Source organism: Manacus candei, unplaced genomic scaffold (genome assembly GCF_025592945.1).
Source record: "Manacus candei isolate 608988 ecotype Guabito, Panama unplaced genomic scaffold, ASM2559294v1 h1tg000014l, whole genome shotgun sequence".
Taxonomy (NCBI): Eukaryota; Metazoa; Chordata; class Aves; order Passeriformes; family Pipridae; genus Manacus; species Manacus candei.
Window position 1 is genome coordinate 65,419,875 of NW_026138062.1, and position 18,041 is coordinate 65,437,915.

General features: G+C 38.7%; 1 protein-coding gene across 2 annotated transcripts in view; it reads right to left on the minus strand.

The window, feature by feature from the left end:
• The window catches only part of MAP3K7CL (MAP3K7 C-terminal like), a 30,747-nt gene that overhangs the window by 2,967 nt on the left and 9,739 nt on the right, over window positions 1–18,041 (minus strand). For both annotated transcript variants that reach the window (XM_051779360.1, XM_051779359.1), the window contains 2 exons: window positions 16,309–16,367; window positions 8,445–8,560 (listed from right to left, as the gene is read on the minus strand). In XM_051779360.1, the coding sequence (XP_051635320.1) occupies window positions 8,445–8,560; window positions 16,309–16,367 (175 nt within the window). The remainder of the gene's footprint in view (window positions 1–8,444; window positions 8,561–16,308; window positions 16,368–18,041) is intronic.

The following is an 18,041-nucleotide window of genomic DNA, read 5'->3' on the forward strand; positions in this document are numbered from 1 at the left end:
TTCATGAAAAGATAACATTTCTGTATTTGCTGATCACTTACGTTGCTTGTAGCTGCAAAGCTACCACTTACAGCAGCAAAAGTGTAAGCACACGGGTTTTGAAAAACACTTCTGTCTGGGCTTCTTTTAGGGTCAGTTTGACCTTCCTCTGTCTTTACTGCAGCTTTCAGTGATAGCAGAGTTTGCCCACGGTTTACAGTCACAATTACGTAAGTTCAAGGAGTCACAAAGTCAGAAGAGATTCTTGACACAGCCATTTCTCTCAAATGTGCTTCCCGTTGAAAAAAAAAAAGAGTTAGCAGCCGTTACAGGAAGTTTAAATCATCCTAAAGAGGCAGTATATAGGCATCTTCCTACAGCTAAATATGTTGGCTTTGTTTTATACCGCTGAGGTAATGCAGAGCAGCTATGCTGCAGAAAAGCTTCTTTCTCTTTCCTTTCACCAGGTGAAAGGTGTGTTCAATCAAGCCTTTGAGGGAAAACATCAAGAGCCTATTTTAGCTCAGCAAAATTCTGTTTATATTTGTCACAAAATAGTCGTAAAATTTTTAGAAGCCGCAAGCCATTAACAGGTTTATTTCTCTTTGGTTGGGCCATGATAGATCAACCAATTTTCAAAGGGGCCAAGATGATTCTGCTAGACAGCTCCTATTAATGAGACAGAGACCATGGAGGAGTATTTTAGAGAGTGAAAAATGCATTTAGGGACAATGAGGTTTTACAAGTGTTTAATCACTTCAATCTCTCAAGGGCCTTCTCTGGAAGACTTTTGTTTCTGGAAACCAAGAGAGAGTGTCAGCAATATTTCTTTGCAATTATTCTCTGGTGCAGTGCTGGACTGAAGGATTAAATTAAGCTCTTTCAAATTACAGACTGTTAAAACAGAAGTGTCCAAAGAAATGAACTCAGAATCATTCTTCCTTACTTTTCATACACTTATGAGCTTCTTAAAGGGAGATGCAGTGAACACACTAATAAGTAATCAGCATCTTCAAAGCAGACAAATCTTTTCTGCGGGGACTTTTAGTACTTGAAAAAGAATGGTACTAACTACTCTGTTTGAACTGGAGCCAGGAGTGGCACAGACAGACAACGTGCGAACTAGGACAACCCTGTTAATGAATGTCAGTCCTGATTTGATAAGATGAGACTTTGTGCAGGCATGGCATTCATGCTGCTTTTCAGTAATATTCAAGCAACACAGATAACTTTTTCCCCTGTGGGACTTACCTTTGCTGTTGAACAAATTATAAATGTGCTAAAATAAAAATATACTCATTGCTGTAGTCCATACTCTAGGACCTCCCTCATAGAAAGCAGTTTCCTTGCACTGATTCTGCGATCCAGTAGTACTATGTGGGCAGAAAAGGGCAATTCAGCCATCTTTCCTGTGTTTCCTGTTTGGGACAGAATCTCCAGTTGTCTCCCAGTACGTTGGAGGCAAACAGCTGTCCAAATAACTAATTTCCAGTAAATTGCCAAGTAACTACTTGTGTGGCTCCCTGTGTGTATGGCTGTACATATGTGTTATTGATTGACTACTCATGAGATTGTGCTGGAAGTCTGGTAGATGCTACAGGCTGGATATTAGAAAAAGGTTCCTCACCCAGAGGGTGGCTGAGTGCTGGAAGAGGCTCCCCAGGAAAGCGGTCACAGCACCAAGCCTGACAGAGTTCAAGAAACGCTTGGACGATACTCTCAAACACATGGTGTGACTCTTGAGGATGGTCCTGCGCAGGGCCAGGAGTTGGACTCGATGATCCTCATGGGTCCCTTCCAACTCAGCCTATTCTGTGATTCTGTGGTAAAATTGCCCACTTCTGAGTCAGCAGAACCTACTTATTCCCTTCCCATCAGGATCAACACCTGTTTACAGGGTAGGGTGATGTTTCAGGCAAATACTGTCAGCCTGCCACAGAACTAAAATTAGAGTACTGGGGAATTGCTAAATGTTATGAATGGTCTAGCTTACGAAGCTCACAAAAGGATGAGGACAGTAACATTTTCTTCTGATCTAATCTGGGATTTGAACTTAGCTTCCAGAGGTTAAAGAACACCATACTAAGCTCTTGCACCATGTAGCCTTTGTTATGGATGCTTAATAAATAGGTCTAGCACTGTGTAATCTGTGTTTTCTGTTAATGGCTATCCCAAGTTTAAATATTAACAGCATTGATAAGGTATTTTCTAAACTAGTGCTGAGGTACTCAAAGCTTTGAGACAATCTGTAATGTACACTCTAAGTGTTCTTTTTTGGGGAGGGATTTGTGAGGGAAGGGAGCCTGCCAGAGCAGGAGAAAAACACAGCATGGTCTCAGGGAAATTATTTCTCTTGGCCTTAATGACTGACCATGCAGACAACAGAGCTCCTTAACACCAATATTCACAATGAATAAATACCAAGAAAAGTGACAGACTAAGCAGATAAATCTGTCTGGAGATGAGTGTATTTAAAGATAGACTGGACACAAGGAAAACAACTTCCAGAGTACAAAGAGTCAGATTTGTCTTTCCCCAGTTGTGAACAATGTATTCAGGATCATGCATCTGTGGCACCACACATTTCTTCACAGCTAACATGTGTCTGTGTTCTGGTGGCCATAAGATCATCTTCATTTCTCACATTTGACATGGCTTTCACATTAGGAGGAATCATGAGACCCTGTAAGGTAATCGCTGTCTGAGAAGACTGCCCTTGTGTGTTTAAAGCCTACTAATCGATTTTTAAAACAACGAGACAGCCTGTTTTAATTTAAATGAAAATATATCCAGATGACAACACATAAAAGGTCATAGAATCAGAGAATGGTTTGGTTTGGAAGGCACCTTAAATATCATCTAATTCCAACACCCCTGCCATGGGCAGTGACACTTTCCACTAGACCTGGAAGTTTCTCTTTGTGTTAGGAAAGCTGTAATTTAATTTCCACTATTTGGCAAGTAACATATATTTTCCATACACATGATGATGAAAAATCAGGTCTAGAATGGGAAAATTATTGAGCTAAAAGGTTGCCTTTAAGGTTTATGCTAATCTTTTTCTGCAGTACCTGGAAGTCTGAAGACTGCTTGTCTTAGCAATGTTGGAAAGACAGTCTGGAAATAGTGTACCTGGAGAAACTATCTGGGCTGGAAACCTTAAAACAGTCTTATGGTCATGAGAGCATGCTAAAGCATATGGAAGGCTTCCACAAAATTAATCAGACATCTCCACTGCATGTCATTTGCCAAGAAGGCCAATGGCATCCTGGCCTGTATCAGCAATAGTGTGGCCAGCAGGACCAGGGCAGTGACTGTGCCCCTGTACCTGGCACTGGTGAGGCCAACCCTCAAATCCTGCATTCGTTCAGTTCTGGGCCACTCACTGCTAGAATGACATTGTAGTGCTGGAGGTGTCCGGAGAAGGGCAATGGAGCTGGGGAAGGGTCTGGAGCACAAGTCTTGTAACTGGAGCAGCTGAGGGAGCTGGGGCTGTTTAATCTGAAGAAAAGGAGGCTCAGAGGAGATCTTCATGCTTTCTACAACTACCTGAAATGAGATTGTAGCCAGGGGGAGGTCAGACTCTTCTGCCAGGTAACAAGGATGAGAGGAAACGGCCTCAAATTGTGCCAGGGGAAGTTAAGATTAGATTTAGGAAAAACTTTTTCTGGAAAGGGTTGTCAAGCACTGGAATGGGCTGTTCAGGGAAGTGGTGGAGTCACCATCCCTGGAGGTGTTAAAAAAACATGTAGTTGTGGCACTTGAGGACACAGTTTAATGGCAAACATGGTGGTGGTGCTGGATTGATGGTTGGACTTGATGATACTAAAGGTCTTTTCCAACCTTAATGATTCTATGATTCTATGTCTACTGTGACATGTGCAAAAGAAGAAAAGAAATCATATTCATGGCAAGGAAAAGGAGTGAACCTAAACCAGGTGGTGATCAAATGATATTTTCTGAAGAGTTATATTAGAATTGTCTGGGGGAGGAAAAAGCGATAACCAGCCAGTGCTAAGAATATAAGATACAGCTAGCAACCATGGCAACTCTAATATTTAACTACATAATCCAGGGTCATTATCTAGTAATAGCAATATAACAAGTGCTCAAAATAACCAGCCATCCCACCCCTTTCACCCAAACTTAGATACCCCAAAACATCTGTTATGGAAATACATGTGTGTTTCTGGAACATAAATTAAATTACATTCTGTGCCCTAAATGTGGTGTGCTCTCGCTTCCACACCCTTTTCTTTATTTTCAATCATGTCTCCCATTCCACAGTGATTTTTTCCCTTGTACTACATATTGCTGGCATAAATGGGAAGAGTTTGAGTGAAGAGAGCAACCAAAGCTATGATTATATTAGCAAAAAAAATCTACTCAGTCTTCTTCTAAATTCTTTCAATTTCTTCCTTCCTTTTTTGGTCTTCTTCTTTAGTAACTTATTTTACCCTTCTTATTTGCTTTTTTACTTTTATTTTCCCTTTTTTGAAACTGCAGCCTCTCTTTCTCTCTCACATTTCCCCTCTTCCTGTGAAATAGTTGTCATCTTCTGTCCCACTCCCAGCCTAGTACATTCTTTCACCATCTACATTACATACAAGACAAAGGGCAAATAAATTCTGTTCTTGCCTTGATGAAAAGCAACCCTCCTCACATCAATGACTTTTTATACTTTGGCCATACTTGATGCTCACAATTCAGTGAGAGAAAAGTCAAGCTAAGCCTTTGAAAAGTTGTAAAAGATTAAATGGTTTTAACTCTTTTAAAACAATGCTTTTCAATTTTCTATTTCTTAAAGATACCTCCTTTAGAAATATACCTGCATATATTATTCTATGTATAAAGGTGACACTGAAGTTTGGAGGCTGGAACAAAAATTGTTTAAAGTAGAATTAACTTGATTACATTTCTTTTTACTAAAAAGCTCTAATACTACTATGGATATTTATGCCAGGTTATCTTAACATTATTTCTTCCTCCTAGCCAACAAATAGAAAATATTTGCTCAATCCATTGTCTGTTTTTTTTCCTGTCAGTCATAGCCTTCAGTATTCCGTGTGCACAGTGTTCTGTCAGTAGGCACCACAGATGCAGACACTGCCAGGTGGGATTTGCCATTGTAATGACACAGGTGAGTTACCTGTGGAGAGAAATTGGGAGCGCTGGCAGGGGTGTCATCCAACAGAACTTGTGGTTGCATTTGGCAAAAATGTACAGTGAACAACACTATAAAGTTGTTTGTTCCCATTAAAAGGGATGAAACTCGATCATTTTATCAAAATAGTATTTAAGAGAAATAGACAATAGATAACAGGTGCATTAGGCACCTGTGGATCTTTATTTCCATACATTCAAATTCAAACGTAGAAGAAGATAAAGACACCCACAAAAGGGGCAAATTTCAAAAAAGCTGCAAAAGCCATCTTTTCCGTTTGAATTAGATTTGATTGAATTGATTAGAACTGCTTTTGAGGCTCCAAGCTTGTCCATCTCATCAGACTTTTTAGAAAAGTCAAAGCATCCATTCTAAGAATGGAATACTCAACTCTTACAGTGGTGGGGCAACCAGAGCTTTTCTGGGCAATTTGTGCCAGGGCCTCAACACCCTCACAAGGGAAGAATTTCTTCCTACTATCTAATCTAAACCTATCCTCTGTCAGTTTAAAGCCATTCTCCCTTGTCCTATCTCTACGTATCCTTTTAAATAGTCTCTCTCCATCTTTCTTGTAGGCTCCCTTCAGGTACTGAAATGCTGCAATTACAAGTGTGCTCAGGTTTGTAAGCTTACGTGTGTGTAAAAGTATATGCGTCCTAATATCTTTCTAATCCCCCTTCCAATTTTAACCAAACTTCATGCAGTGAAGAGGTCCCAGTTAGTTTCTGGAAGGTTTAATAAAAACAGACTGCTACAGAAAGAATTGTTACTTCAGTGGGGAAAGGTAGTTTCATGAGACCTTCTCCAAAATACTACAAAATGGAGAATCTACCTGGAAGGAGAAGCTATAAACAGTCCACATTTGGAGAAAAAAAAAATCTTCAGTTGGCACTTGCAGCTTGTTAAACCTCAAAATCAAGCAACCAGTGCACCAACCTGTAGGAAATTAAACATCTTTGATCCCAGCGCTCTAGGACCACTTCTTAACATGGGCAGTGGTGAGAGGTGCTGCACTGACATTTGTGATGTTTAGGCATTTCACAGCTATACAGCATGTGAACACGAGTCCACAAATATGTAATTGGAAGGCACATAAGAATCACAGTAATAGAATTCCATTTGTTGCCTTATTCAGCCACTCAACATATGTCTACTGGGGCACGGAATCCACAGAACAGGTTCGGCAAAGGTAGCAGTGGTGGAAGCATCCTGACATTGTTCCACTGTTGACATCCACTGGTGAAATGAAATAAAATGCCAGCCTGAAGCCCATTAATTCATCCAGGGTAACCACTGCAGAGAGGCTGACATCTGGGCTCAGAAGTTGATTAGGACAGTTGTGAGTTCTGGTAAACAATTTTGTGCATGCCCTTCTCAGGAAGCAAATTATTTCTAATTCAGCTAGTACCACAGACTCCATAGATTAAAAGATTGCATTCAAACAGGATATTTTTTTCACTTAAGAAAGTGCAAAAATAATAACATAAATGTCTATGGTTATTATAATAATAATATAAATGTCTAGTTTTTAGAGGCTCCAAGCATACTTCATAAATAGGCATAACTGATTTGAGGATGTGTCAGTAATAATAATGGATTTATATCAGTAGACTCCAAAATCCAAATGATCCAAATGATCTAAGGCTACCTTTTGGGTTTATACATCTAAAGTCAAGTACTTAAATGACCATTTAATATTTTATATTCTATTTGGATTTTCAGAATAGAAAAAGACACATGGGTTTCCACCGAATTCGCTTGATTACTAAATACGTATGTAAGCAGCTTATATTAGACAACCAAATTTGACAAATCATTGCAAAATTATTTGAACTAATTATCTTTTCCTCATCTTTCCAAACACACCAATTACATTTGATGGGTCATGTTCAATGAATGATGAATCAAATGCCAACACTGCATTTTCATGCATTTTTCCATGCAGGGACAGTGCAGTGTTAATCTCTTCTGGTTATTTTTTCTTCTCTTTTAACTTTTGTGTCAGTTTGTCAGAATCTGAGTGCCACACAGATCCTACAGTGGAAGGGCATTTGTAGTGGGAAACCTCAAGTAGCTCTGACACGTTAAGCCAAATGTAACTATATTGTGTCTGTAGCCATCAACCCTGATAAAGACATCTCACTTTCTTACCCTGAATAGTTTGGATTCAGGGAGTTCTTTGGCTATCTTGTAAGAATACAGGATTTCAACAGTTTCCCTCCCATCAGCTTGATTCTAAGATTCCCATGGATGCAAACTTGGCTGAACTTCAAGGTCAGCTGGGTAGGGATTTCACTACTCACCTTCTTTCGTCTCTCTGAATTTTTTTTTTTAGGTTTCTTGTGGAAAGGGACCGAGACCCACAGAGTGCACTTTGCCATTTAATAGTCATGCAAAAGATGACAGGGCTGTGAGTACAGGCCACAGACAAGAAAAACATCTCCATCTTATGCACTTTGCATACAAACACCTAAAATGCCAATGTGCATTGAGCCAATGTATACAGAAACAGGGCAACTCACAGAAACACATCTACCAATACTGTCAAGCACTCCAAGCCTAACTGAGGATCTGTTACACTCGTCGTTAAAATGTATAATGTTAAATTGAAAAAAAAATTCCCTAACATTAAAAAGGAGACTTGCACCAGTTGAACTGGACTGTTACGTGACCTGGAATCTGTCAGTGAAGGTTTGAAGGGACGCACACATAGGTTAGGGTCCAGAACTATGACAGCTCTTAGTGGGTCCAGTTGATCCTATGGAGCAATGGCCTACTTGTACTGTGACTGTCAGGCAGAGGTATGGAACAGAATCATAGAGTCAAAAGAATGATAGAATGGTTTGGGCTGGAAGGGACCCCAAAGATCATCCAGTTACAATCCCCCTGCCATGGGCAGGGAGACCTTCTACTAAACCAGCTTGTTCAGAGCCCCATCCAACCTGATCTTGAACACTTCCAGCGGTGGAGCAACCTGTGGCAGTGCCTCATCACCCTCACAGGGAAGAATTTTTTCCTAATATCCCATGCACCTAATACCCTAACCTTGACCTCTGTCAGTTTAAAGCCATTCTCCCTTTTCCTATCTCTTGTAAATAGTCTATCTCCATCTTTTTTATAAGCTCCCTTCAGGTACTGGAAGGCTGCAATTAAAAGGTGTGTGTGTATATAAGTATATACATATGTGAGTATATATGTATATGAGTTTAAGGTCAGAAAATATTATGTGAAAACCTCATGCTTAAAACAGGATTTTACAAAGAGATTATACAACAGTAAATCCTTTGGGAAATTTACTCACTTTCTTTCTTCCAGCAGAGCAATTTCTTTCTTGACTTCATGGTACTCTTCTGCTATTTTGCAGTGCTGTTTATACACCTGCATAGATTCCTTAGACTCGTGACAAGGAGGCAGAGGCTTTAAGAAAAAGAAGAAGAAAAATGCACTGTTTTAGAATGAAATATTAGTTTAAAAATACATATTTTAAAGATAAAATATTTATCTTAATTCCTGTGAGAATTTTTTCCCCTAACTGCAGGATATTGCCAACTATTCCTAGTGACGACCTTTCATGGAAGGAAAAAAACCAAAAACGATCCCACTTCCCTGCATAAGAATATGCATGTAAACCTTCAAACCTTGTAACAATTTTCAGAACTCTCCTTGTCAGTTTTGCAAAGTATTCCTAAAGATTGATCAAAGAAAGATTTCTCCCTTACATCCCTCTTTTTCAGCTACAGTGATACATGGATGCTAAAGCTGATGCATTGGTCAGACCCATAACACACAGGAGCGTCTTTTCACTGCAGAAACTACAGCTCTGAGCAGAAGGAGATTTTGAGTGCAAACAAGCTCCTATTCTCCAGTTGTGCAAGATGAGAACAAAACACATGAAAAGACGTAGACTAAACGGTCTTTTTATTCCTAAATGCAATGCTTATTCCAGTCCAGTTTATTCCTAAATAGGACAGGGCTGTGAATTGGGACACTGGGGTTGATTCTGCTGGACTCAACAGAAGTTAATCTGCTGACTCCAGTGCAGCCAAGATTTTATGATGGGTTCTATCCCAGCAATATCTCAAGCTGTAAACAGCTTGCTCAAGATAATACCATTTCTCTGCATCTGTATTTCCTGTAGAAGAAGGGCATATGTTTACTTAGTAGAATGATTATGAGAGTTAAGTCAGCTTATTTGCAAAGTGTTTTACATTTTCATGTAAAGCACAGGTGAGATTGAGCATAGAAGGATGATGGCAATCAAAAAAGGAAAACTCAGTTCAAGAAAGAGACACATTGAAGACAAAAGCATTATACCTCCTATCCTAAGTACTGACACCATTGTCACAAAATTTTAACTTTTTTCTAATGCACACTGAATGTAATAAATATGGCAAGTAAACCCACTCAGGGTTAGAATTCCTCATGTGAATTTCAGTTGAGACCTTGAAAATACATTTTTGGTTAAATGTAGGTACTTTTTGTTCCTTAAAAAGAAAACTGCTTAATTCAGGCTTATCACATTTTGGCTATAACGCTTTCAGGAAGTACTTCTAAGTTATTAGCCATGAATCTGTTGACTGTAAATGAACTCCAAATAGCATCCTTGAGCCACCTGTTTGAAGCAAAAGGAAACACTTAAAATAGTTCCTTTACTGCCCAGTTAAAGAGCATCCAATTGCCTTTCACAATATTAGTAGATTATTTTACATTTCTTGCTGTCCTACTTTGACTCTTTGCTGTAGCATAATATTTCTTTAATGACATTTTATTAGGAAAAGAAAAGCACAAGTTATCAGACTTTTCCTATTTATGATCTTCTAATCCTTCTTCTTAATCTAAACTGGGAATTTTTTCAAAGATTGAAAACACTTTTATCCAGGAGACAGGGTAAGTTGGTTCAGATGTAACCCAATGCACAGATGTAGGTAATGTAAGGATCTTGTGAGTACTTTTAGACAGTATGTGATTCCTCACTGAAATTTTAACACTCATTTCCCATTTTCTAAATGCAAAAATGCTGCAGAAGAATTGTTTCACAGGACATTCTCTCTGATCTTGGAGATTTCTGGAACCCAGGGAAAGGGCAGCCCATCACTTGATGAATCTAATCCCTAGGAAAGGGCTTTTAATTGCATTTCAATGTGGATGAGCAATAGCACCATTCATACAGCCACCCAAATAATAAGCATAAATTTAACAAGACAGAATATAGAAGTCTCAGTGCTCTAATCCAAGAATGCAAGGATGAGCCAAAGTAGCATCTCTGGTATCTGCCAGAGATCAGCCATCAACAAATGCATCACAATAAAAAAATTTTGGACGGTACCAAAAGGAAAGTCCCCAAACAGTGATACTTCAAAAGAAAATCCAACCAAACCAAACCAACAAAAAATCACATTGGATTTGCTTCCAACTTAGTTTCTGCTAATCTAGCTGGTTTAAACAGTTTAAAAATTAAAACAGTGTTCAGTTTCTATATTCCAGCTTCCCACTCAAAAGATATATATAGAGAGCTAAAAATTATCCAGTCATGCTGAAACTTAGTATCTAAGTTTCACTTAGAACCAGTTGCTGATTTACAACCCCCTTCCTACCATTGTCCTCTTCAGTGACATTTTTTCTTACAATGATATTTTAGCACTTAAAATAAACTTACAACAAATAATACAATCAGTTTACTAATGTTCTGTTCATACAATTCTTTTCAATCTTTTCTGATGGTATTAAGAACTATATAAAGAACTTTTTTAGTGTATTTTTCTTTAAAACATAGATTTGGTTATGTTTTCGTATGACTAGGTAGAATCATATAATTGAATCATATAATAGAATGGTTTGAGTTGGAAGGGACCTTAAAGATCATCCAGTTCCAATCCCCTGCCATGGGCAGGGACACCTTCCACTAGACCAGGTTGCCTCCAGTGCCATCCAACTTGTAACTGAACACGTCCAGGGATGGGGCAGCCAGGACTGGACAACTTGCAATTTGAAAATTTCTATGAAAGGATTTGGTGATAGTATTTGGTGATAGATGTCCATGAGTAATTTCTGGCCAGTAGGATATTAAACTGGCTAATGCATTCATTATTTAACAAACATCTCTATTGCAATCACATGAAATGGAGAGATACAAGTCTCCATCCACCTAGAATGACTTTTTTGAATGCATGAGGCCAGACCATGGAGAGTGTTGCAGATGCTACTCTGATGGCATTCCCCGAAGTTTGTATACTATTTTTTTGGTGAGAGTTCGCTACTTTATCCAGGTAACTAATTTCAACAGGCCTTAATAAAGTGCAGTTTGCAGTATGTACTTTTTTTCACCCAGAAGCAAACAGCCATACTTTAATTTCTTCTTAGTACAGGCCAAGCTTGATACTTCATGGAGTATCTTGCCTGTCCATAAATTAATACACTTAAAAGCATACCTGCTAGAGAAGTCAAAAAACATCCCTGCCAAAGAAGGTTACATTTAATGGCAACAGTTGCTACTTTTAATCCTGTTTATTTCAGGCTTCAGTGTTATCCACCCTCATTTTTCTATGCTGGCAAGATATGCACATGCAGAATCTCTGATTTTGTTCACAAAGTTAGCACAAAAGCTGCAGCTTTAAGTTATACTAGTGATCTATCCTATTACGCCTGATTTTCAACAAGGTCTGATTTTTCCTTTGTTGAATAACACTGAGAAATGGTCTACAGGATCCAGCAAGTAGACATTAAGAGATCTTTTAGAGACTATTCTATAACTGCACATATATATGTACATCTTTACAAGACATATAAACTGTTCATTTAGACTTTTGTTTGGAATCCAGATATGAAGGATATTGGAAGATGACATGCAAATGCTGTTCATGAAGAAATAGAAAGAGTAGTTCTGCAGGCTTCTTAAGGCAGATTGAAGGAGTTGTTCTAAATAAAATCTTTGCTGGGGGACACAGAATGACAGTTTTCAGGTTTAGGGTTTTTTTCTCTTCACTCACATAACAAGGTATGTTTTGCCCTGCCATGTGAATATCAGCATTCCATATCCACAAAGGCTGTGTAGTTGACAATGTCAATCAAATGTTCAAAAACTTTGAAGCAGATTATTTTTTAATTCACCATAGTTTGTTTGTGTTTACTTTTTGACTCAACTGTGAAAAATAAAATTAAAATTTTCTCCTGAAAATGTTGAAGTTTCAAGAAAAAATTGTATCAGGCAGTTTTACCAGCTTATGTGAACTTGTCTAGAAAGCAGTCTTTACCACTAATTAAAGTCTAATTAAGTCCAATTAAAGAGTGGTATCTCGCTTTTTGTAAATTTGATAACCTTCAGCTAAACTCTTGTGCAAAACTGGAAAGTTCAGTGCTGATATTTTGCATGGTGGCCTATGTTCATTATACAGCCTTGTGTACTCTTCCATGATGGAAAACCCCACATTACTCCCAGCAAAAACTAGCACATTGCAGCTACTTTTTGTTGTGCAAGTGGAACTCTTCAACCAGTTTCAGATACCTGTCTGGATATATCTTGTCTAGTCTAGTTTTACTATGAACATAAGCAGCTCTCTTTCTTCTGAACAATTCAGGTCAACTGGATAAGAGCAACTGAGAGTTTTGCTCTCCTTTGCTGAGACATTTTCCATTCTTTTCTAACTTGGGGATGATGTTCTGAATTTGTGAACATCCATGTCTTACATAACCTAAGACCATAGTTATTACAGCAGCATTACAGGAAACTTTTCAAGTTCATATCTAATTATAGAGCACCACAGTACTCTAGGAATACTTATGGAAATTAATATTAAAAATATTAGTAAATCTTAAAAAAATACATTATCCTCTTTAAAAATGCAGTATACTTTTAAGCTTTCTAAAATAATTTTGTGTGTCTAACAAGAATCTTGGCATTCAGTAGAATCAATTCAAGTTCCAGAGTAAACAAGGTTTCTGCTAAATGCTTATATCATGCAAAACAAACTTTCATAACATTTTCACTGCTTCTTTCGTATAAGCATTTGCCACTAAAGTATGAAAAACTATCCTGTGGCTTAGAAAACTGATATTATAAGTGGTTGGAGCTTTTTCTCTGTTGCAGCAAGTTTATTTAACTACGTTAATCTCCACAGATTTGTACAAAAATACAAAATATGACATAAATGCCTCTCAAGCTCACATTTCATGAGAAGAGATCACAGAATCATAGAATAATAGAATCATAGAATTGTTTTGGGTTGGAAGGGACCTTAAAGATCATCTTGTTCCAACCCCCCTGCCATGGGCAGGGACACCTTCCACTAGGTCAGATTTCTCAGAGCCCCATCCAACCAGGCCTTGAAGGATAAAGAATTACAGAACCCCTGTCCATCCATATGTGACTTGTATTCTTCCCTCTTCAGGATCAAACTCCCATCTGGAATAAAGACTTTGATGGAGAATAGGGAGATGAACTGAGCAAGTCACAGGAAGTGCTGGAACGGGACAGGCAACACACAGGACATAGCAATGCAGGTACTTAACTCTAGATACTTTCCTCTACATTCAGTGACATGAACAACAAGGCCTTAGATGCTGATGTAGGTGCCTAAATATAGCAGACAACCCACAGCAGAGTGTCTGTCAGAGGGGCCACCACCCACGCTGTGGATAATCAAGGAAGTGCCTTCCAAGGACCAGTCCAGCTTTTACACAAGGAAATGGTTAAAGTTTCCCAATGACAAAGTGACAAGTGTAGCCAGCCTACCCTCACTGCACTACCCACCACACGACACACACAGGTGGGGGAAATAACAGAAGCCCAAATAAGCATGTTTTATCCTCATTCAAAGTATTGCTGGTCAGTGGGAAGAGAATAATTTCCAGTACTGCAAACAAAAGCAAGAAGTTTATTAATATGTGTTTCATTTCACTGATAACTTAACAGGAATTTCTTTATATTTTTTTTTTAAATAATAAAGCTGCAAAAGAGACATACTGCTTAAGAGCTTAAGAGTTTAAACTGCTCCGTTCTCATATGTAGGGCTTTTGTGTCTAGTTGACCATAAAGCAATTTTGATTTAGGTTAAAAAAAAAAAAGAGAGATAGCAGTTGAGTTATTTTCTTACAGATTGCTTCTTGGAATGTGTTCCTCTCAGTGCAGTAGAAAAATGTAACATTCAAAGAGGTAATTTGAAAATAAAACATTTTTAGTCTGAACCTGCCTAGTACATCAGAAGACACAGACTGATCGTTTTTATTCTTCAGAAAGAAGCTGTAACTAGGACTGTCCTTTAGTAAGAGTCCTTATAGAGAATTATTTGCTAAGTTTCCTAGAAAGACCTTCTCTCCAGCCAGTCCTACCTCTACCTCTGTAGAGCCAGTGCTGGTACTTGGACAGCAGGGTTTGTTACCCTCCCATGAGGAGGCTGCACTGAACTTTGCCCTGCCCACCTCAGATGGTGGTGCCCAGGTATGGTAGAATTGTGCCAGGAAAAGTGGGAACACTAGGTAATTCTGCTCAAATAGCCAAGCTGTCTGCCAGGGCCCAACATAGGAGGACAAGGGCTTGAAACCTAAACCAGAGGCGCAAATTGCTGGGTACTCAGGCTGTGGTTGCTGCCTACATGCATAGAATTCCAAGTGACTCAGTGAACCTACATAGCTCTCAAGCTGCTTTCAAAATCCAGCCTGAAGATCAGCTAATTTGGGCTTTTATTTTGTTTGTTTGTTTTTAAAACAGGTTTCAAAATTTTCCTTTGTATGTTTGAAACCTGGAAAATTACTATTTTTTTTATATTGTCTATTATTATAATGCCACCTAACCTGCATTTATACTTTGCTTCTTTAAATAAAATATAAATGCTTTTAGCTGTATGTATGGCATGGTGATGAAAATCTTGTGGCTTTAGATGCCATATTTTTATTACAAAAACATGTACCAGCATTCTTGCAAATTCAAGCATTTCAGGTTCTTTACTTTCAGTTCAGTGCTTCAGCTATGAAACATTATTGCTCTCTGAACTCTTCTGAGGGGAAAAAAAAGCCAATCATCTTTGTTGCACTGGAAGGTCAGCAGAATAAAGAGGTCAGTATCCTATCCTGTTCCTTTCACCCCAAATCTTAAGCTGTTATTCATTCCTTTAATCATTCCTAGTTATGCCTAAGGAACCTGCCCATATTCTCAGGGTGAGAGCAATAGAGCAAGAGGAGTCTCTGTCATTCCTTTTGCAGTCATTCTTTTGATTAGAACTGTAGGAGAGAATAGTTGAAGTCAGGAGCCCTCCCGTGTTGTGTCACTAGTTGATGGATACAGGAAAGATGACATTATTGGACAAGCATGGTCTGCTAATGCCTTTCTCAATTTACACCCAGGAAGCAACTGCCTTCATAGTGAAATATCAGAGGAAGTCTAAATGCTCCTGGGAAAACAGATGATCTGAAGTACTTTAAAACAGCCAACAAACACTTCAGAATCTCCACAAAGAAAAGTGAAATAATTCCTGGATGTGGAACTGGCTCTGTGCCTGGTGAACCACGGAGCTGTCATCAACTGCTCATTGTCCAGTGTATCTGGGCTCCATCATCCTGTGCTGACAAATCAGTCTGATCACAAAAGGACTCATCACTTTTATCCCAGGCTGTCTGCAGACACCTGCCAGGGCAATCATTAGGGTTCCTGACTATGTAGCATGAACTGTAGTTACTTTGATGAGGCTCTCATCAATCCTGATGACTAGCTTTATTTACCCAAGATTAAAGGTAAAACATCACTACAAAATACATCTTCTCTTGGAAAGCTTCAGAGAAAGCTGATGACATCAGTCATAGCACAGCCTGCAGGCATGAGAATATAATACCTGGCTCATTCCTTCCCCTGTCAAACACACAAGAACTCTCTTCATTGCAGTGCAACAGCATGCCCTGCATTTTACACAGGAATTGTATAAAAAATCTTAAAAGCAGGTGAGATTGTTGCAATAGTAATTTCCCTGCAATTGGATTAAAAATGTCAAACCAAATTTTCTGCAGATCTTGAAAAGACAGTGTTTTCTTCTGTGGATATATACAGCCTTATTAAATGTCAATAGGTTAGAAAAGCACCATTGAAAACTTCCACCTTAGTATAACAACCAGAGGCTTTATATCATAACAAGTATAGTGACTGTGAAATAAGTTGTCATAACAAAAAAAAACCCGTTTACCTGCAGCTGCTGATCTAGTTCTGGAAATGCCAAAGACAAGTTTTCAGGGGAAGCATCATCTAAAAGGTAAACATGATGTTAAAAGTCAATGTCTACCAAAAAGGGCATTTCAAATAATCTATCTGATGAAGTTCTATATTGCATATATTGACAATAATATCGGGATCCTGAAAACACCTCTACATCTTATCTTTTACAGTTGAGATGTCTTAATAGACTCCTTGAAAATACTAGCGGGTTGTTAATAAGAAAATATTTATTTGGTGGAAAGACAGAAAATCTATTTTGTATTGCAGTGATTAAGAAACAAAACAAAGTCAATTAGTCCAGGAGAACATGCAATAATTTAATAAATTTAATAAACCCAAACTGTCTTTCTTCCTGGGCTCTTTCCATCACACTGAAAAGTAAAGAACCCTCTGAAGACAGCATCGTTACTACCAAAGAGTTCATTAATTGAATGAAGGCCAAAACAATCACAAGAACACACAAACTAGCCTGGCAACCCTGAAACACAAAGAGAAGGCTTTGGGGTGACCTAATTGTGGCCTTACAGTATATGAAGAGAGCCTACAAGAAAGATAGAGAGAAACTATCTACAATTTACATACAGTGTAAGGGACAAGGGGGAACGGCTTCAAATGGAAAGAGAGTAGGTTTAATTAGATATTAAGAAGAAAGTCTTCCCTGTGGGGGTGGTCAGGCACTGGGACAGGTTGCCCAGAGAAGCTGTGGCTGCCCCATCCCTGAAAGTGTTTAAGGCCAGGTTGGATAGAGCTCTGAGCAACCTGGTCTAATGGAAAGTGTCCCTGACCAGAGCTGGGGGGTTGGAACTAGATGACCTTTAAGGTTGCTTCCAATCCAAACCATTCTATGGTTCTGTGATTCTATGAAGACTGTTACCTGCACAGACATGATTAGAACAGGGAAGGCACTACAAATTTCTCCGTACTACAGAGACATGACTTTAACCTGTCCATTACAATCCTTATGGGCTAGAGTTAGTTTAATCATGACAACAAGCCAAACCATGTTTTTATTTATTTATTTGTTTGTTTTTAGTACAGGCCTCCAGCGAAAGTGGGACAGACTGTGCCAGTTATGTCAGTGTTGAGATGTGGACACCTGCCCAGTAGTAGCTGGACTGAGATGGAACACAGGAATCACACTTGGTAGCATCCCAGCTAGTATCACAGTATTTCTCAGTGACTTTCACACTATAACTTTTGCATTGGATTGGGATGACCACTTAGGCATCTTGCTACAGGTTATGGGGGGTGAAGAGAATGTTACTATTAGCTTATAGTCAGTTATTTGTAACGTATCAAAATTAAACAAGGATGGCTCTCATAAGAGAAAATTGCCGACACAGTTCAGATCCTGCAACACGTTGTATGCTGGCAGACTTGTACAGGGCAACAAAACCCCAATGAGATTAAGAGGACTGCATATCAAAGCAGGATTCTGGATATTCTGAAAGAGTACAGACTAGGATCTAAATTATTTGTCAAATATTTGATATCTTTTTCTCCTCCTCTCCGTGGTCATGTAGCAAAGGAAATTAGGGGGGAAAAGTAAAATAAGTCACCTTATCCTATGAAAAATAAGCATACAGGCTAACACATGGTCAGAGCCTAGGAAAGGATGCCCAGAGAAGAAAAAAATAAAACACAGTGATACAAAAGGAAAACTTTTGAACTTCCTCAGAAAACAAAGTGAAGTTCCTATATTTT